The following is a 22,308-nucleotide window of genomic DNA, read 5'->3' as shown; positions in this document are numbered from 1 at the left end:
TTCCGAATGTACTGTATCTATCTGTGATGTTCCTGAGGCAGCCTTTAAAGCAAGGTTCCCCTTACTCAGGGCCAACTCTTAGAAAAAAAAGGTTCCAAAAATTTTTGGGTGGATGATACATGTTGTACCTACAACCATTTTCATCAGAGGAACCCTTTTAGAAAGATGAGGGTTCTTTGATTCTTTAGAAGGCGAGAAAGATTATTTGTAAGGCAAAAAGGGTTCTACATAGAACCCTTCTGGATCTGAACACAGCAAATTTGCCTGTGAGAGAGTAAAACATTCCCATCAACACCACACCGATCATTATCATATTCCCCAGCATGCTCAACAGTAGGAAGATTTTTTTAGATGTTTTTATTACGTTTTTACATGAACATTGATTGATCCTATGCTACATAAAGACTAATCTAAATTGACACAATATGACTCGACTGAATGCTGTTATCCACATCAAAATTGCTTTTTATAGTTCCATTGGGTTAAGGTGGAATCTACTCAGTGTTAGCTAGTCTAGTCTTTTATCATAGCTGTTAATTACACTTCCTCCAAATCATCAAGGAAGGAACAAGAGTAAGGCACCGAGAACAATTGGAAGCGTGTTCCTTCTGCACGCCACTTTCTCGTTCTAGCTCATTAGGATCCATGGAAAAACCTCCAGCAGGATCAATCCTCAATAATCAGGTACTGTCATAATGTGATGGGGGATGGATCCACCAAAAAATTGAAAACTCCACCCAATAACTATCTTTTGGTATTTTCTTCATTAGTCCACTGTTGATACAGTCCCAAATGTCACCAGCTGAAAAATGGACTAATGAAAAAGAAAAATGGTTTTGAATGCTGATCAAGAACATGGCTGACGTTTTACATTCTCCCATCCAATTGTGCAATTTTGTATTTTTTTTTGTGTCACGTCCTGACCAGTAAAGGGGTTATTTGTTATTGTAGTTTGGTCACGACGTGGCAGGCGGGTGTTTGTTTTATGTGGTTCGGGGTTTGTTGGGATATGTGTTTATGTAGACGGGTGTTTGTTTAGAGTATTCCGGGGTTTTTGGTTATGTTCTATGTTTTGTATTTCTATGATCTGTCTATGTTGTGTATTTCTTTGTGTTGGCCTGGTATGGCTCTTAATGAGGAACAGCTGTACATCGTTGTTGCTGATTGAGAGTCATACTTAGGTAGCCCTGTTTTCACATGTCCCTTGTGGGAAGTTGTTTTTGCACTGCTAGGGTTAGCCTGCAAAACTGTTTAGCAGTCATTCGTTTTCTTGTTACGTGGTCAAGTTTATTAAAATAAACGTTAAGATGAGCACTCAACCCACTGCGCCTTGGTCTACTCCCTTTGACGGCAACGGGACATTAAAAACTGTAACATCCTATGTTTCACCGAGACGTGGCTGAACAAAGAAACGGACAATATGGAGCTGGCGGGATTTTCCATGCACCGGCAGAAGAGAGACGCTACCTCTGGTAAGATGAGTGGCTGGGGTGTGTCTCTTTTTGTCAATAACAGCTGGTGAGTGATGTCTAATATTAATTAAGAAGACTTGAGGTATTTCTCACCTGAGGTAGAGTACCTTATGATAAGTTCTCGACCACACTATCTACCAAGAGAGTTCTCAAAGGTATTATTCGTAGCCGTCTAATTACCACCACAAAGCGAAGTTGGCACTAAGACCGCTCTCAACCAACTCTCTAAGGCTATAAGCAAAGAAGAGAATGCTCACCCAGAACGGTGAGAAGAAATCTGACCACAATTCTATCCTCCTGATTCCTGCTTACAAGCAAAAACTAAAGCAGGTAGTACCAGTGACTCACTGAATACGGAACTGGTCAGATGACGCGGATGCTACACTACAGGACTATTTTGCTAGCACAGACTGGAATATGATCCAGGATTCATCCAATGGCATTGAGGAATACACCACCTCAGTCATTGGCTTCATCAATAAGTGCATTGATGACGTCGTCCCCACAGAGACTGTACGCACGTATCCCAACCAGAAGCCATGGATTAGAGGCAACATCCACATTGAGCTAAAGGTTAGAGCTGCTGCTTTCAAGGAGTGGGAGACTAATCCGGACGCTGATAAGAAATCCTGCTCTGCCCTCAGATGAACCATCAAACAAGCAAAGCGTCAATACAGGATTAAGATTGAATCCTACTACACCGGCTCTGACGCTCGTCGGATGTTGCAGGGCTTGAAAACTATTACAGACGACAAAGGGAAATCCAGACGCAAGCTGCCAGTGACGCAAGCCTACCAGACGAGCTAAATGCCTTTTATGCTTGCTTCGAGGCAAGCAACACTGAAGCATGCATGAGAGCACCAGCTGTTCTGGATGACTGTGTGATAACGCTCTCGGTAGCCGATGTGAACAAAACCTTTAAACTGGTCAACATACACAAAGCCGCTGGGCCAGACGGCTTACCAGATGTGTACTCAAAGCATGCGCGGACCAACTGTCAAGTGTCTTCACTGACATTTTCAACCTCTTCCTGCCCGAGTCTGTAATACCTACATGCTTCAAGCAGACCACCATAGTCCCTGTGCCCCAGGAAGCGAAGGTAAACTGCCTAAATGATTACCGCCCCGTGGCACTCACGTCGGTAGCCATGAAATGCTTTGAAAGGCATGGCTCATATCAACAGCATCCTCCCGGACACCCTAGACCCACTCCAATTCGCATACCGCCCCAACAGATCCACAGATGACGCAATCTCAATTGCACTCCACACGCCCTTTCTCACCTGGACAAAATAGAATGCTGTTCATTGACTACAGCTCAGCGTTCAACACCATAGTGCCCACGGAGCTCATTACTAAGCTAAAGACTCTGGGACTAAACACCTCCCTCTGCATCTGGATCCTGGACTTCCTGATGGGCTGCCCCCAGGTGGTAAGAGTAGACAACAATACGTCTGCCACGCTGATCCTTAAAACTGGGGCCCCTCAGGTGTGTGTACTTGGTCCTCTCTTGTATTCCCTGTTCACCCACGACTGCATGGCCAAACATGACTCCAACACCATCATTAAGTTTGCTGACGACACAACAGTGGTAGGCCTGATCACCGACAATGATGAGGTGGCCTATAGGGAGGAGGTCAGAGAACTGGCAGTGTGGTGCCAGGACAACAACCTCTCCCTCAATGTGAGCAAGACAAAGGAGCTGATCGTGGACTACAGGAAAAGGCGGGCCGAAAAGGCCCCCATTAACATCGACAGGGCTGTAGTGGAGCAGGTCTATACTTTCAAGTTCCTTGGTGTCCACATCACCAACAAACTATCATGGTCCAAATACACCAAGACAGTCGTGAAGAGGGCATGACAAAACCTTTTCCCCCACAGGAGACTGAAAAGATTTGGCATGGGTCCCCAGATCCTCAAAAGGTTCTACAGCTGCACCATCGAGAGCATCCTGACCGGTTGCATCACCGCCTGGTATGGCAACTGCTCGGTATCTGACCGTAAGGCGCTACAGAGGGTAGTGCGAACGGCCCAGTACATCACTGGGGCCAAGCTTCCTGCCATCCAGGACATATATAATAGGTGGTGTCAGAGGAAAGCTCATAAAATTGTCAGACTCCAGTCACCCAAGTTATAGACTGTTTTCTATGCTACCGCATGGCAAGCGGTACCGGAGCGCCAAGTCTAGGACCAAAAGGCTCCTCAACAGCTTCTACCCCCAAGCCATTAGATTGCTGAACAATTCATAAATATTGCCACAGGACAATTTACATTGACACCCCACCCCCCCTCTTGTACACTGCTGCTACTCGCTGTTTGTTTGTTACCTATGCATCGTCACTTAGCCCCCACCTACAGGTACAGATTACTTCAACTAGCCTGTACCCCTGCACACTGACTCGGTACAGATGCCCCCTGTATATAGCCTCGTTATTTTTTTATTCTTATTGCTTTATCTTGGCCAGGTCGCAGTTATAAATGAGAACTTGTTCTCAACCAGCCTACCTGGTTAAATAAAGGTGAAATAAAATGTAAAAAATTTAAACTTTTTATTTTATTCTACTTGGTAAATATGTTCTTATTCTTGAACTGCACTGTTGATTAAGAGCTTGTCAGTAAGCATTTCACGTTGAAGTCTACATTTGTTGTATTTGCCGCATGTGGCAAATAAAGTTTGATTTGACCTCGAGTCTTTGCATAAAGTATCTGAATAGACAAATCAGTCGTTCATCACCCTTTTAATATTTTACAAATTAGTCAACTTTCAGTCATTCCTTCTGCTTAGAATAGTGTGGAGAGCAAATAGTAGGAACAAGCAACACTTTTATTGTTAAAAAAATATATTTTATATGTTCTGTTTTGCACAGGGGTGCATTTTTTTAGGCTTAGACCAGGTAGCCAAATTGATTGTGTTGCACGTCAACCTCGTTTGATCCTGATATACAGTTTGAGTCAAAAGTTTGGACACGTATGGAATTATGTAGTAACCAAAAAAGTGTTAAACAAATCAAAATATATTTATATTTGAGATTCTTCAAAGTAGACAGCCTTTGCCTTGATGACAGATTTGCACACTTTTTGGCATTCCCTCAACCAGCTGAAAAGATTTGCCATGGGTCCCCAGATCCTCAAAAGGTTCTACAGCTGCACTATCGAGAGCATCCTGACCGGTTGCATCACGCCTGGTATGGCAACTGCTCGGTATCTGACCGTAAGGCACTACTCTAGTCAACCAGCTTCTGCAGCGATACGCCATCCCATCTGGTTTGAGCTTAGTGGGACTATCATTTGTTTTTCAAAAGGACAATGACCCAAAACACACCTCCAGGTTGTGTAAGGGCTATTTGACCAAGAAGGAGAGTGATGGAGTGCTACTTAAGATTACCTGGCCTCCACAATCACCTGACCTCAACCCAATTGAGATGGTTTGGGATGAGTTGGAGCACAGAGTGAAGGAAAAGCAGCCAACAAGTGCTCCACATATGTGGGAACTCCTTCAAGACTGTTGGAAAAGCATTCCAGGTGACTACCTCATGAAGCTGGTTGAGAGAATGCCAAGAGTGTGCAAAGCTGTCATCAAAGCAAAGGGTTGCTACTTTGAAGAATCTAAAATATATTTTGATTTGATTAATTAACCTGTTGAGGCTAGGGGGCAGTATTTTCATGTCCGGATAAAAAACGTACCCGATTTAAACTGGTTACTACTCTTACCCAGAAACGAGAATATGCATATAATTAGTAGATTTGGATAGAAAACACTTTAAAGTTTCTAAAACTGTTTGAATGGTCTCTGTGAGTATAACAGAACTCATATGGAGTCAAAACCCTGAGACAAATCCTAACAGGAAGTGGAAATCTGATTTGTGGAATCACTTTCAAGCCTTTGCCTATGAAACACCGTGAGTTAGGATTCATTTAGCACTTTCTAAGGCTTCCACTAGATGTCAACAGTCTTTAAAGTGGTTTGAGTCTTCTCCTGTAAAAACTGACCGAACGAGAGGTCCTGGAAAGTTTGTCATAGGGGGAGGGCCATTACTACTATGAGGCGCGTGCCCGTGGGTACTCTCTCTTTCCGAAACGTTTTGTAAGACAATGCAATCGTCCGCCTTGAATATTATTGAAGTTCTGATTGAAAAAGGCCCTAAAGATGTATGTTATACATGTTTGAACGAACGTAAAAATATATTTTTTTGCACATTCGTGTCGACAAGTCCTGCGCACTTCGTACATTTTGAGTAGCCTTCGGAACGCGCTAACAAGGAGCTATTGGGACATAAATTATTAACTTTTTCGAACAAAACTACATTTGTTGTGGACCTGGGATTCCTGGAAGTGCCTTCTGATGAAGATAATCAAAGCTAAGTGAATATTTACAATAGTACATTTGATTTTAGATGAGTCCAAGATGGCGCTAACCTGTATCGCCTAGCCTATTTTTCTGAGCATAGCACCTCATTTATTGCAAAGTATGATTTCCCAGTAAAGTTATTTTTAAATCTGGCAATGCGGTTGCATTCACGAGATGTTAATCTATAATTCTTTGAATGACAATATTATATTTTACCAATGTTTTCGAATAGTAATTTTGTAAATTGTAGCCTTGATTCACCGGAAGCATTTGAGGGAAAATATTTTCTGAACATCACACGCCGATATAAAATGCTGTTTTTATATATAAATATGAACTTTATCGAACAAAAGAATGCATGTATTGTGTAACATGATATCCTAGGAGTGTCATCTGATGAAGATTGTCAAAGGTTAGTGCTTCATTTAGCTGTGTTTTGGTTATTTGTGATGCATGTGGTTGGTCGGAAAATGGCGGTGTGGCTATTGTGTCGATGTACTCTCCTAACATAATCTAATGTTTTGCTTTTGCTGTAAAGCCTTTTGGAAATCGGACAACGTAGTTCGATTCAAGAGTAGTGTATCTATAAAATGGTGTAAAATAGTCCTATGTTTGAGAACTTTGAATTATGACATTTTGTGGTTTTAAATCTGGCGCTCTGATTTTTCACTGGCTGTTGAATAGTGTGGGACGATTTCGTCCCACTACTCTAGAGAAGTTAACGATTACAAGCGTACCCATAACATGATTGTCACGTATACTCCCTCTCTGGCCTCTAGGTCATCAGGCCGCTGATTATCCCACACAACTGTCACCATCGTCAAGCACATCAGTGCCTCATGACACTCACCTGGACTCAATCACGTCCTTGATTAACTTCCCTATATCTGTCACTCCCCTTGGTTCTTTCAACAGGTGTTATTGACTCAGTTTCATGTCGGTGTGTTTGTTTCGTGTTTATTTATTAAAACACTCACTCCCTGTACTTGCTTCCTGACTCTCAGCGCACTCGTTACAATGATGCAGCCACCACTGTTTGAAAATATGGAGTGGTACTCAGTAAGGTGTTATGTTTGGGGCAAATCCAATACTACACTTTGTATTCAGTACAAAAACGTAATTGTTTTGAAAAGAATTTTCAGTATTACTTTAGTGCCTTGTTGCAAAGAGGATGCATGTTTTGGAATACTTGTATTTTGTTACAGGCTTCCATCTTTTCACTCTGCCAATTAGGTTAGTAAGTACAGTGTTGTTGATCCATCCTCAGTTTACTCGTATCACAGCCATTAAACACCGTAACAGTTTTAAAGTCACCATTGGCCTTATTGTGAAAGCGGTTTCCTTCCTCTCCAGCAACTGAGTTAGGATGGACGCCTGAATCTTTGTAGTGACTGGGTGTATTGATACAAGATCCAAAGTGTAATTAATAACTTAACCATGTTCAAAGGGATTTTCAATGTCTTTTTTGCCCATCTACCAATAGGTGCCCTACTTTGTGAGGCATTGGAGATCCTCCCTGGTCTTTGTGTCTGAATCTGTGTTTGAAATTCACTGCTCAACTGAGAAACCTTACAATTATCTGTATGTGTGGGGTACAGAGATGAGGTAGTCATTAAACATGTTAAACACTATTATTGCACACAGTGAATCCATGCAACTTATGTGACTTGTTAAGCACATTTTTACTCCTGAACTTACAGTTGAAGTCAGAAGTTTACATACACCTTAGCCAAATACATTTAAACTCAGTTTTTCACAATTCCTGACATTTAATCCTAGTAAAAATTCCCTGTCTTAGGTCAGTTAGGGTTAACCACTTTATTTTAATAATGTGAAATGTCATAATAGTAGAGAATTATTTATTTCAGCTTTTATTTCTTTCATCACATTCCCAGTGGGTCAGAAGTTTACATACACTCAATTAGTATTTGGTAGCATTGCCTTTAAATTGTTTAACTGGGTCGCCTTCCACAAGCTTCCCACAATAAATTGGGTGAATTTTGGCCCATTCCTCCTGACAGAGCTGGAGTAACTGAGTCAGGTGTGTAGGCCTCCTTGCTCGCACACTTTTTCAGTTCTGCCACAAATTTTCTATAGGATTGAGGACAGGGCTTTGTGATGGCCACTCAAATACCTTGACTTTGTTGTCCTTAAGCCATTTTGCCACAACTTTGGAAGTATGCTTAGGGTCGTTGTCCATTTGGAAGACCCATTTGAGACCAACCTTTAACTTCCTGACTGATGTCTTGAGATGTTGCTTCAATATATACACACAATTTTCCTCCTCCATGATGCCATCTATTTTGTGAAGTGCACCAGTCCCTCCTGCAGCAAAGCACCCCCACAGCATGATTCTGCCCCCCCCCCCCCATGCTTCACGGTTGGGATGGTGTTCTTCGGCTTGCAAGCGTCCCCCTTTTTCCTCCTAACATAACGACGGTCATTATGGATATAGATACTTTTGTACTTGTTTCCTCCAGCATCTTCACAAGGTCCTTTGCTGTTGTTCTGGGATTGATTTGCACTTTTCGCACCAAAGTACATTCATCTCTTTGGAGACAGATCGCGTCTCCTTCCTGAGCGGAATGACGGCTGCGTGGCCCATGGTGTTTATACTTGCGTACTATTGTTTGTACAGATGAACGTTTAGAAATTGCAGGCATTTAGAAATTGCTCTCAAGGATGAACCAGACTTGTGGAGGTCTACATTTTTTTTCTGAGGTCTTGGCCCGATTTCTTTAAATTTCGCATGATGTCAAGCAAAGAGGCACTGAGTTTGAAGGTAGGCCTTGAAATACAGGTACACCTCCAATTGACTCAAATGATGTCAATTAGCCTATCGGTAGCTTCTAAAGCCATGACATTTATTTGAATTTTCCAAGCTGTGTAAAGGCACAGTCAACTTCTGTACATAAACTTCTGACCCACTGAATTGTGATACATTGAATTATAAGTGAAATAATCTGTCTGTAAACAGTTGTTGGAAAAATTACTTGTGTCATTCACAAAGTAGATGTCCTAACCGACTTGCCAAAACTATAGTTTGTTAACAAGAAATTTGGTGAGTGGTTGAAAAACTAGTTTTAATGACTCCAACCTAAGTGCATGTAAACTTCCGACTTCAACTGTATTTAAAGCTTGCCATAACAAAGGGGTTAAATACTTATTGAATCAATAAATTTCAGCTTTTAATTAAAATAAATAATTCCATGCTGACATTATGGGGTATTGTGACTAGGTCAGTGACCAAAAATCTGAATTTAATCCATTTTAAATTCAGGCTGTAGCACAACAAAATGTGGAAAGTCAAGGGGTGTGAATACTTTCTGAAAGCACAGTAGCTACCTCAATTACCTCGTACCCATGCATTTTGACTCAGTACTGGTACTCCCTGTATATAGCTGTTTTCTTTACTCATTATTGTTATTTGTTGTTCACTGTGTATTTATTCCTTGTCACAATTTTTTTTTTCATCTTTTACTCTGCATTGTTGGAAAATTACCCATAAGTAAGTATTTCCCTGTTACTCTACACCTGTTATTTACGAAGCATGCAACAAATAACTATTTATTTTATTTGACACACACACACACACACTCACACCTTCTCCCCTTTATTCTCTGTCACTGCTCTCTATACGCTCTTTCTCCACCTCACGTCTTCCCCTGTCCTCATTCTCCTCTAGCCTCAGGTGAAAGCTGTGGCACTTCAAAGTCCATTTCACTGGCAAAAACAGATCAAAAGACAAAAGTCTACCCAAAAGAGAGAGAGAGAAATTAATACAGAGAGACACAGATAAAAGAGAGAGCAAGACAGTAAAGTACACTCTTGAAAAAACGGTGTTATCTACAGTGGTTCCTCTTTTAAAAGTTGCGAGCTTACTTAGAGGTACCCAGCGTCATGGCTTCATTGCTCCAGACCACCGCAAGGGGGAGTTGAAGCACTCATTATGCATTTGGGTCCCAAGGTTTTTGTATAACCAATCGTATCGGGCTGGCAGGTAGCCTAGTGGTTAGAGCGTTGGACTAATAACTGAAATGTTGCAAAAATCTGTCATTCTGCCACTGAACAAGGCAGTTAGCCTAGGAACAGTAGGTTGTCATTGAAAATAAGAATTTGTTCTTAACTGACTTGCCTAGTTAAGTAAAGGTTCCAATGATGAATTTGACACAAGCCGATGGTGACATTCTTCAGGAAAGATGGCTGACAAAACATTACGGTGGAAGCAAATGTAAGTAATTATGAGTCAAGTTAAAAATGTACAATTGAGAGGAATATGTTAGTTATGTAGAGACAAACGATTGTGCATAATTTTTTGTCATGAAGTTAATTTACGAAAATCGCTATTTAGCAAGTTAGCTGACAAGCTAACATTAGCTAGCTAGCTAGTGTTATGACATGAGTATGACATTGTAATTCGTGTTGTTTAATGTTTTAAGGACTCCTGAGAACCAGCAGACCAGGCTGTCATCTTGTGAAACAGTGGATCTAAAGAATCTTGCTAGCTAAAGCATTTACTGCAAATTGAATGTACAATTGTGTAAGCTTGCCTTGCTTATATTTTAGTAGAAGTAACATAGCTAGCTAACTATTTACTTGCTTATTGTGTAGCGGAGGATAAAAATAACTATGCCTATGGATGTAGATTGGCTACATACTGTAGCTAGCTATGTGTATGGACCTTAAAACGTTTGTTATGACTATTAGTTCAGAACCTATCTATGAACCTCAGCTATCATAGTCGTTGTATCGACTTCAAGTCTGAATGGCATTAATGAAGCCTATTGATTGAGTAGAATATAATAACTTTATTGTGCCAAGGATTCAAGTCCTATATGCATGTAGTTATTACCACGCATGAGATCCCCACATTGTAGCCTGTACATTTGAATATATTTACTGATCATGCACTCTTTCTTGGCAAAATAAAGGTGCGTTTCAGGTATGAATCTCTGACATTCTTTTTCAGTCATATCCAATGCCAGCTGTATCAACTCCATTCTTTGAATAATGCTGTGTCTGCATGTATGTATTACAATTATACACTTCAACAGTGTTTACCACTCCTGCTCCTGGGACATCAGTGATTACACATTGCAACTATACAATAAACTAGAAGCATGATTTAAGTAAAGGCTGATTTGTAATTCATATATACAGAAAAGAAAACAGTAAACCACACTTCCTCTGCATATCTAACTCCCTTCATCTGCATTAATCTGATGACACAAGATAGGTGTAGTATTTCAATGAGATACTTAATTCCAACCAGTGGATAATGTAAAACGCTTTATTGAAATTTCATTATCCAGGTGTTATAAATACATGCATTATACATATTATAATTGTAATATATTATGAATACAAATTCAATCTGTACTTCAATGCACATTGTCTATTATAAAAAAAAGATGAAGAAAGAAGAGGTGGGGAGAGAGGTGTAGAAGACAGAAAGGGAAAGAGGTAAGAGCAGAGAAGACAGCATTGTAACGTCTGCTTCCAACTCACACCCTCAAACACGTAGATGCCCTGAACGCAGCTCACTTTCCAGCCCACTTTCCAGCTCACACTCTCAAACACCTACATCCCCTGAACGCAGCCCACTCTCCAGATCCCAATCACCTGTTCACACACCTGTATGTCATTATCACACAGTATTTAGTTCAGTTCTTTGCACCCCATAGTTTCTGCCTGCCTCGTACTTTAGCCTATCGGATTTCCTGTCATCTACGTATTGCCTGATCTCCCGGACTACTTTACTAGCCTTTTCCCTGCCTGTACTGTTACCCTTTTGGACCCCCTGTGTATGACCTTCTGCCTGCCCCTGGACCCAGATACCTGCTTCCTCCTGTGGTCCTTTGCAATAAACACCTGCTACGCCCTGCGCTTGAATCCAGCTCTCTGTCTCCCCTCGTATTCATTACAAGCATATGATTAATGAATTAAAGTGCTACCCTAATATTTTCTCAGTTCATCACAACTTCATAGTGTCTCTAGTGGTGTCTCCTAACCAGCCTTGGGCCCCCAGTTGACCCAAAGGTTATCTTAACAATTATTTAAAGAATTATAGATACAGAACTCCTCTATGCACTCGATATGTCCGATTTTAAAATAGCTTTTTGGTGAAAGCACATTTTGCAATATTCTAAGTACATAGCCCAGCCATCACGGGCTAGCTATTTAGACACCCGGCAAGTTTAGCACTCACCAATATCAGATTTACTATTATAAAAGTTTGATTACCTTTTGTTGTCTTCGTCAGAATGCACTCCCAGGACTGCTACTTCAATAACAAATGTTGGTTTGGTCCAAAATAATCCATCGTTATATCCGAATAGCGGCGTTTTGTTCGTGCGTCCCAGACACTATCCGAAATGGTAAATCAGGGTCGCGCGCATGGCGCAATTCGTGACAAAAAAAAATCTAAATATTCCATTACCGTACTTCGAAGCATGTCAACCGCTGTTTAAAATCAATTTTTATGCCATTTTTCTCGTACAAAAGCGATAATATTCCGACCGGGAATGTCCATTTAGCTAAACAGATGAAAGAAAACAACGCTTTCAGTCGACGCGGGCACGAGCCTGAGTCTCACAGTACTGTAACCAGCCACTAACCTAACGCGCTACTTTGTTTCAGCCAGAGCCTGCAAAGCCACGATTCAGCGTTTTGCCGCCTTCTGAGAACCTATGGCAGCCATAGGAAGTGTCACGGGACAGCTAAGATCCTCACTCTTCAATAAACAGAGACAAGAAGAACGACACCTTGTCAGACAGGCCACTTCCTGCATGAAATCTTCTCAGGTTTTTGCCTGCCATATGAGTTCTGTTATACTCACAGACACCATTCAAACAGTTTTAGAAACTTTACGGTGTTTTCTATCCAAAGCCAATAATTATATGCATATTCTAGTTACTGGGCAGGAGTAGTAACCAGATTAAAGCGGGTACGTTTTTTATCCAGCCGTGTCAATACTGCCCCCTAGCCCTAACAGTTTTGTGAACGTTTATCGTGAGTAATTTAGTAAATTGTTAGTGAATTCGCCGGAAGTTTGCGGGGGGTATGCTAGTTCTGAACGTCACATGCTAATGTAAAAAGCTGTTTTTTGATATAAATATGAACTTGATTGAACAAAACATGCATGTATTGTATAACATAATGTCCTAGGGTTGTCATCTGATGAAGATCATCAAAGGTTAGTGCTGCATTTAGCTGTCTTCTGGGTTTTTGTGACATTATATGCTAGCTTGAAAAATGGGTGTCTGATTATTTCTGGCTTGGTACTCTGCTGACATAATCTAATGTTTTGCTTTCGTTGTAAAGCCTTTTTGAAATCGGACAGTGTGGTTAGATTAACGAGAGTCTTGTCTTTAAATAGCTGTAAAATAGTCATATGTTTGAGAAATTGAAGTAATAGCATTTCAAAGGTTTTGAAAATCGCGCCACAGGATTCAACTGGCTGTTACGTAGGTGGGACGAATTCGTCCCGCCTGCCCCAGAGAGGTTAAGAGCGGGTGAGGTGGTGATGACTGGACTGGCTTCCTCTCTCACATCAAAACATACCCACAGACTAGAGACAGATGGATAGAGTGAGAGCATGATTAAGATTTTTTTTTTTCTGACACAGTCAGTCATCATAATCATCAGGAGTTGAAATTCTAAACTGACCTTGGATTATTAACTCTGGAACTACTACATCTCTATCTGTATCTGTATTTCAATGTAAAGCATCTCTTTAATAATATTTCCTGTTGACCTGACCAAGTGACCTCCCATCTATGATCATGCTGTGCCCTCAATGTCAGCCAGGTCAGATGCGGGAGGGGTTCACCAACACAGCTGATATAACCTAGAGGATTTAGGGAGAAGGGGGAGAGGGATGAAGTGAAGGAGAGAGACTGTTATTGAGAAAATAAGGTAGTTAAAGAGACTGTGTTCAACAGGAATCTGTGTGTGTAGTCTCACCTGATGTCCACACTAAGTGGCTACAGAGTACTTTATCCTGTTGGGGGTAGGGGGCAGTATTGACATGGCCGGATAAAAAACGTACCCGATTTAATCTGGTTACTACTCCTGCCCAGTAACTAGAATATGCATATCATTATTGGCTTTGGATAGAAAACACCCTAAAGTTTCTAAAACTGTTTGAATGGTGTCTGTGAGTATAACAGAACTCATATGGCAGGCAAAAACCTGAGAAGATTCTGTACAGGAAGTGGCCTGTCTGACAAGTTGTTGTTCATCTTGGCTCTTTTTATTGAAGAATGAGGATCTTTGCTGTAACGTGACACTTCCTACGGCTCCCATATGCTCTCAGAGCCTGGGAAAAAGCTGAATGATATCGAGACAGCCCCAGGCTGAAACACATTTACACTTTTGGCAAGTGGCCGATCAGAGGACAATGGGCTTAGGCGCGTGCCCGAGTCGACCCCGTGCTTTATTTTCTTTCGTCTGTTTACCTAAATGCAGATTCACGGTCGGAATATTATCGCTTTTTTACGAGAAAAATGGCATAAAAATTGATTTTAAACAGCGGTTGACATGCTTCGAAGTACGGTAATGGAATATTTAGAATTTTTTTGTCACGAAATGCGCCATGCTCGTCACCCTTCTTTACCCTTTCGGATAGTGTCTTGAACGCACGAACAAAACGCCGCTGTTTGGATAGAACTATGGATTATTTGGGACCAAACCAACATTTGTTATTGAAGTAGAAGTCCTGGGAGTGCATTCTGACGGAGAACACCAAAGGTAATAACATTTTTCTTATAGTAAATCTGACTTTGGTGAGTGCTAAACTTGCTGGGTGTCTAAATAGCTAGCCCTGTGATGCCGGGCTATCTACTGAGAATATTGCAAAATGTGCTTTCACCGAAAAGCTATTTTAAAATCGGACATATCGAGTGCATAGAGGAGTTCTGTATCTATAATTCTTAAAATAATTGTTATGCTTTTTGTGAACGTTTATCATGAGTAATTTAGTACATTTTTAGTAAATTCACCGGAAGTTTGCGGGGGGTATGCTAGTTCTAAACGTCACATGCTAATGTAAAAAGCTGGTTTTTGATATAAATATGAACTTGATTGAACAAAACATGCATGTATTGTATAACATAATGTCCTAGGTGTGTCATCTGATGAAGATCATCAAAGGTTAGTGCTGCATTTAGCTGTCTTCTGGGTTTTTGTGACATTATATGCTAGCTTGAAAAATGGGTGTCTGATTATTTCTGGCTGGGTACTCTGCTGACATAATCTAATGTTTTGCTTTCGTTGTAAAGCCTTTTTGAAATCGGACAGTGTGGTTAGATTAACGAGAGTCTTGTCTTTAAAATGGTGTAAAATAGTCATATGTTTGAGAAATTGAAGTAATAGCATTTCTAAAGTATTTGAATAACGCGCCACAGGATTCCACTGGCTGTTACGTAGGTGGGACGATTTCGTCCCGCCGGCCCTAGAGAAGTTATGCTGAAAAACAGACACATGAGGACAAACAATAGAAGATAATGTCATTATTATACTTTTACATTACCAGATCATTGTGAATTACTAAAGTATAATATCCCTTATAACAAATCACGACAACATTGGATAGATAGATACATGTGTAGCATGTGACAATAGCAGGATCATATCAAGGATAGCGTCACAAATGAATACATAAATACCACTTGAAGCTTGATGATTACTTGATCATTTGAATCAGCTGTGTTGTGCTAAGGCAAAAACAAAAATGTGCACCGCTTTGAGTCCCCAGGACCAGGACTGAGAACCGCTGTTCTTCATTGGGACCTCTTAATCTGCAGACAGGCTTTCACAGTTCTCTGTATCTGAGGACAGAAAACATCACAAGAAATAGACTTCATTATACTCAAATTAGACAGCACTGAATATGATGTTCTCTATCCTCACTTCTTAGGACTGGAACTACACAAAATGACCTGCTTTATCCAGAATAGCCTACTCTCTCACTTTGACAGCTGGGCCTGCTATCCTTTCACCCTCCTCCATGGCTGTTAGCTAGCTACCCACACATGTATTTTACAGTGTTAAATATATCAAGATAGCTAGCTAATATGAAGTTAGGTAACTGGTCCAATGTATTTAACTTAGCTAGCTATCTGTACAGTATGTAAACTAGCTAGCTATGTTAGCAGCTCATTTTAGTTCAAATGCACTGTAGCTAGTTACTGTAGCTAATAATACATTGTTTTTTACATTTTCAAAATGTGTTTACTTACTTGAATAGGTTCTCCCAGCCATGTGGACAACTAGAAACAGGGCAGCAAAGTTTGTTTGTCACCAGAGCAGTTTAGAGCATATTACTATTTGCCTGTGAATAACCAGACCTTCATACAAACTTGCTATGCCGAATTCTTGACGCACAACCGAAGGTGCTGCCCTATCCTGCCAGCACGCCCACAAGCGAGCCCCTCAGGCGGAGAATGATGCGTGGAAGAGGGCGAGGAACGAGATGGGAGTAACAATCCAGGCTATTTAACAAGTGGAAAGGGGGAAAAAATTATTATTATTAACCCTGCATTATAATTATATAAAAGCACCTTAGATATTCTGTGTTTCTACAGCTGGAGGCATTTTGTTTTTCACAAGCGTACTGTAGCAGGCTGTGAATTCTGCAAACAACGTTTCTAGGATGGGATATTAGCTGAACAATAGACTATTCAAACTTTACTAAAGAATTGTCTAATAGCCGAGTTAGGTGTGAAAAAAAAAACTCCAACTTGCAACAAAGAATTTGTTTCGACCTTTCTAAGGCATTGCATCTCAGTGCAAGAGGCATTACTACAGTCCTTGGTTCAAATACAGGCTGTATCACATCCGACCACGATTGGGAGTGCCATAGGGCGGTGCACAATTGACCCAGTGCAATCAACAGGAGGTGAACAGTGGCTGGTGCTGAAAATATAGCTAACTTGTTATGCAGAGTTAAAGTTAAAGATAAAGTAGAAATTCTACACCAGTCGAGCAATTCATTTCAACAATAATCTTCATTTTATTTTGACTATACAAACAACAAGAGGGCTTAATTGGAGTTTATTTCTTTGGAGGCTAGACCTACATTGTTGCAGGTTCGATACCCGTGCCGGCCGCCACCCATGAGGTGGCTTTTGGTTTAAATTTAGAATCCTCCAATCCTCTACATGTAATTATTGGCGGAGAGTCATGTCATATTTTTCAATATACTGTAGGCCTACCGTAGGCGACATGAGTCTCACTGGTGTTGAGTAATGTGCTGTTAAAAGTTGTTGGTCTTCTTTATTTAAAAAGCATATTGAAGTTAGAAGCAATAGGGTTTGAAGCAAAAGCCTACAACTATTTTAGCACAGTTTTGTGCTGCTCTGAAACAAGCATGGGGACTGGTCTTGATAAATCAATGAGATTTTTATTTTTTAATTAATCTCCGTTTGGTTATTGGTTAGACTAGAATTTAACAATTAGGGTGCAGAAATGTTATGCTCTTATTGAAAATGTATACTCATCTTCTTATTAGTGAAGAAGGAAAAACACAAACAACGTATACAAAAAAAACAAACGAACTAGACAGTCTCGTCAGGCATACAACAAATCAAGAAACAATCTCCCACAAAATCCCATGACAAACACATACCTATTTATAGGACCTTCAATCAGAGGCAACGATAGACAGCTGCCTCCAACTGAAGGCCAACACCAATTAGCTAAACATAGAAATACAAACGACTAGACTGAACATAGAACTAAACTAACATAGAACAATAACCAAAACCCTGGACTAATAAATCAAATACCCCTCTACATACACAACCACCCCAAACCAAATAAACCAAATACCCCCTCTATATGAACACATACACAAACACACCCTGAACCACAAAAACAAATACCCCCTGCCACGTCCTGACCGAACTATAAGAACAAATAACCCCTTTACTGGTCAGGACGTGACACTGTTGCCGGACACTCTGGACTAGGCACTGTTGCCGGACCCCCTGGACGAGGCACTGTTGCAGGACCCTCTGGACGAGGCACTGTTGCCGGACACTCTGGACGAGGCACTGTTGCCGGACACTCTGGACGAGGCACTGTTGCCGGACACTCTGGACGAGGCACTGTCGTCGGAAGCTCGGGACTGGGCTGACGCACTGTAAGCCTGATGCGTGGGGCTGGTAGTGGAGGTACCAGACTGGGGACACGCACCTCAGGGCTAGTGCGGGGATCAGGAACAGGACGTACAGGACTGGGCTGATGCACTGGAAGCCTAGTGCGTGGGGCTGGTACTGGAGGTATCAGACTAGGGACACGCACCCCAAGGCTAGTGCGAGGAGCGGGAACAGGACGTACTGGACTGGGCTGACGCACTGGAAGCCTAGTGCGTGGTGCTGGTACTGGAGGTATCAGACTGGAGACACGCACTTCAAGGCTAGTGCGAGGAGCAGGAACAGGACGAGTTGGACTTGGCTGACGCACTGGAAGCCTGGTGCGTGGTGCTGGTACTGGATGTGCCAGACTGAAGACACGCACCTCAGGGCGAGTGCGAGGAGCAGGATACACTGGACCGTAGAGGCGCACTGGCGGTCTCGAGCGCAGGACTGGCACCGCCCGTAATGGCTGGCTGCCCAATTCCCCCTGGCAAATGCGGGGCGCTGGCACTGCACACACCGGCCTGAAGATACTTGGCCTCGCCACAGTACGCATTAACCCGAAGCTCGAGACCTGTCCAGTCAAAGGTTGCTTAACAAAAGCACAGGGATTTGGCTTGGGGCTTAATCCTCGCCCAGCCAAACTACCCGTCTGCCCCCCCCCAAAAAAACTTTCTTGGGGCTGCCTCTCCGGTTTGAACGCCAACCGTGTTCCCCTGTAACATTCCCGGTCCTCTTTCGCCTTCCTCCATGGGCCCACTCCGGCCTTAATCTCCTCCCAGGTCCATGACTCCCGACAGTCCATCTGTTGCTGCTCCCTCCTCCGCTGCTTGGTCCGTGTTTGGTGGGAGATTCTGTCACGGGTGTCGTAGGGTGTAGATCAAAACGCAGCGGGAAAATGTATACTCATCTTCTTTTTATTAGTGAAGAAGGAAAAACACAATCAACGTATACAAAAAAAAAAAAAACAACTAGACAGTCTCGTCAGGCATACAGCAAAACAAGAAACAATCTCCCACAAAATCCCATGACAAACACATACCTATTAGGACCTTCAATCAGAGGCAACGATAGACAGCTGCCTCCAACTGAAGGCCCCAACACCAATTAGCTAAACATAGAAATACAAACGACTAGACTGAACATAGAACTAAAAAAACATAGAACAATAACCAAAACCCTGGACTAATAAATCAAATACCCCTCTACATACACAACCACCTCGAACCACAAAAACAAATACCCCCTGCCACGTCCTGACCAAACTATAAGAACAAATAACCCCTTTACTGGTCAGGATGTGACAAGATGTGGATTTAGTTATGGATCCATAACAAATTACTATGGGAATAAATATCACTGAATTACAGAAATATTAGAACATGAATGCAAACAAATTGTTGCTTACTGGGAAATACTCTTTCAAACACACATGGTCACGTTGTACAGCGTCATTATGGCTATTAGCAGGGCTATATTTTGGCCTTTATAAATATTATTTGGACCTTTTTATTCAGATTACAATCGCTCACTTTCATTTTTTTTTAAACAAAATAAATTCCAAAATATCGTTATATATAGCCTTCCCGTCTATTTCAGCACCGTTTCGCGCTGCTCTGAGACAAGCATGGAGAAGCAAAAATGTTCAACTATATTCCATGATATTCTTAAGATATATAGTTGAAGTTGGAAGTTTACATACACCTTAGCCAAATACATTTAAACTCCGTTTTTCACAATTCCTGACATTTAATCCTAGTAAAAATTCCCTGTTTTAGGTCAGTTAGGATCACCACTTTATTTTAAGAATGTGAAATGTCAGAATAATAGTAGAGTGATTTATTTCAGCTTTTATTTCTGTCATCACATTCCCAGGGGGTCAGAAGTTTACATACACTCAATTAGTATTTAGTAGCACTTTTTCAGTTCTGCCCACAAATTTTCTATAGGGTTGAGGTCAGGGCTTTGTGATGGCCACTCCAATATATTGACTTCTTTGTCCTTAAGCCATTTTGACACAATTTTGGAAGTATGCTTGTGGTCATTGTCCATTTTGAAGACCCATTTGCGACAAAGCTTTAACTCCTGACTGATGTCTTGAGATGTTGCTTCAATATATACACATCATTTTCCATCCTCATGATGCCATCTATTTTGTGAAGTGCGCCAGTCCCTCCTGCAGCAAGGCACCCCCACAGCATGATGCTGCCACCCCCGTGCTTCACGGTTGGGATGGTGTTCTTCGGCTTGCAAGCATCCCCCTTTTTCCTCCAAACATAACGATGGTCATTATGGTCAAACAGTTCTATTTTTGTTTAATCAGATCAGAGGACATTTCTCCAAAAAGTACAATCTTTGTCCCCATGTGCAGTTGCAAACCGTAGTCTGTTTTTTTATGGCGGTTTTGGAGCAGTGGCTTCTTCCTTGCAGAGCGGCCTTTCAGGTTATGTCGATATAGGACTCGTTTTACTGTGGTTATAGATACTTTTGTACCTGTACCTCTCGCATCTTCACTAGATCTTTTGCTGTTGTTCTGGGATTGATTTGCATTTTTCACACCAAGTACGTTCATCTCCAGGAGATAGAACGCGTTTCCTTCCTGAGCGGTATGATGGCTGCGTGGTCCCATGGTGTTTATACTTGCGTACTATTGTTTGTACAGATGAATGTGGTACCTTCAGGCATTTAGAAATTGCTCCCAAGGATGAACCAGACTTTTGGAGGTCTACAATATTTTTCCCAGGGTTTTAGCTGATTTCTTTTGATTTCCCCATGATGTCAGGCAAAGAGGCACTTAGTTTGAAGTTAGGCCTTGAAATACATCCACAGGTCCACCTCCAATTGGCTTAAATGATGTCAAATAGCCTATCAGAAACAAATTTCTTGAAATCATTCCCATATACTATGTTATTACCAAAAAGGTTTTAAATTCTCTAGTAATACCAATTTGGGAGAATATCAAATGCTTCTCAAAGATGCCCTCTGGTGGTCAAACTAGCACTAACTTGCATTAATGTAATAAATGGCTGACAATTAAATAACGTGCCATAGAATGCTGCAGCAGCCCGCAAGGTGTGCTGCAGTATGATGCAACTTTTAAAGGAGGAACCACTGTAGAACCTAAAAGGGTTATTTGGCTGTCCTCGTAGGAGAACCATTTGAAGAACCATTTTGGATTCCATGTAAAACCCTTTCCACAGAGGGCCTGATATCTATGGCCTGATATATTTACATTAAAATCTTTTAAATTTGATGTAACACCAACAATTCACGAGCTGTAGCATCACACATTTAGCATAAATCTCTGCTTAAAGCCAATAAAGCAATCACAACTTTCCCCTTTTGTAAAGCAAGAGAAGTTCACCTACACGTAATGGCTCCCCAAGGCTGCCAGGGAACAATTTGACTGTTACACACAGCAAAACGTAATAGCCCTCCTAGACATGGAGAATAGAATTGACCTGAACACGCCTCTCTAGTAATAGGCCACCCTGGTGACAGAGGAATAATTGGACTGTTTACAGGAAGTTGACAGCCAGACAGGCAGTTTTATAAGAGGCGGTTGGCTGACATGCATAAGATGATAAATAGGGTGTCTGGTGATAGACAGGGCGGGACAGTTGAGGGATGGAGGGATGGAGAGAGAGGTGAGAGCTGAAACAGATGGAGAGATGTCTGGAAACCATGAGGCGTGCTGTCATGCCAGGCTACACTTCTGATAGGTCGTCTTTGTTAAATCACCTTGTCACACTTACATGGAGAAGCTCACTGAGAAGAATCTCTCTCGTTCAATACCATAGACAAACTCTGAAGTTGAGAGATGGTAAAGAGGTGAAAAGAGAGAGAACAAACTTCCTTGTACATGATCATTTTTGAACCCTGACTGCACGCCTTGACCTGTTTCAATCAATAACAAAGGGGAGCATCTGTGGAATCAACACCTGATAAGATTTACTGCACATTAACATACCTGCACACAGCTCATTGTTGTCAAGCTGGCAGTCAGTGTGGACCTAATGTCCACGCTGAATGTGTGGAACTCTGAATGTTGCAGAATGTTCTACCTGGCGCAGCTTGATGACCTCATCACTTACCTGATGCTCTGTGATTGGAGGACGTCTGGGTCGGTGGCGTTGAGTAAGGCCACGAAGCTTCCCAGGGGGACGTTCTCCATCTTGGTGACCTGGAGGGGGTCGGGGAAGAAGACGGGTCCTTCGTTGACGTCCAGGATGGTGACGTGTACGGTGGCTGTAGAACTGGAGCCGTAGCCCACATCTGGCACCAGGGGGTCCTCATTCTCCACCTTGATCAGAAGTGTGTGGAACACTAAGCTCTCATAGTCTAGAGGC

The 22,308-nt window shown here is 41.7% G+C and overlaps 1 protein-coding gene across 2 annotated transcripts in view; it reads right to left on the bottom strand.

Annotated features, from left to right (window-relative positions):
* LOC106573702 (cadherin-13-like) overlaps positions 1-22,308 on the bottom strand; it is a 706,604-nt gene that overhangs the window by 118,515 nt on the left and 565,781 nt on the right. For both annotated transcript variants that reach the window (XM_014148993.2, XM_014148994.2), the window contains one exon: positions 22,054-22,307. In XM_014148993.2, coding sequence (XP_014004468.1) covers positions 22,054-22,307 — 254 coding nt within the window. The remainder of the gene's footprint in view (positions 1-22,053; position 22,308) is intronic.

The sequence above is a fragment of the Salmo salar genome, chromosome ssa16, assembly GCF_905237065.1.
Source record: "Salmo salar chromosome ssa16, Ssal_v3.1, whole genome shotgun sequence".
Classification (NCBI taxonomy): domain Eukaryota; kingdom Metazoa; phylum Chordata; class Actinopteri; order Salmoniformes; family Salmonidae; genus Salmo; species Salmo salar.
Note: the sequence above shows the minus strand (reverse complement) of the source record. Positions and strands in the feature narration are given on the sequence as shown.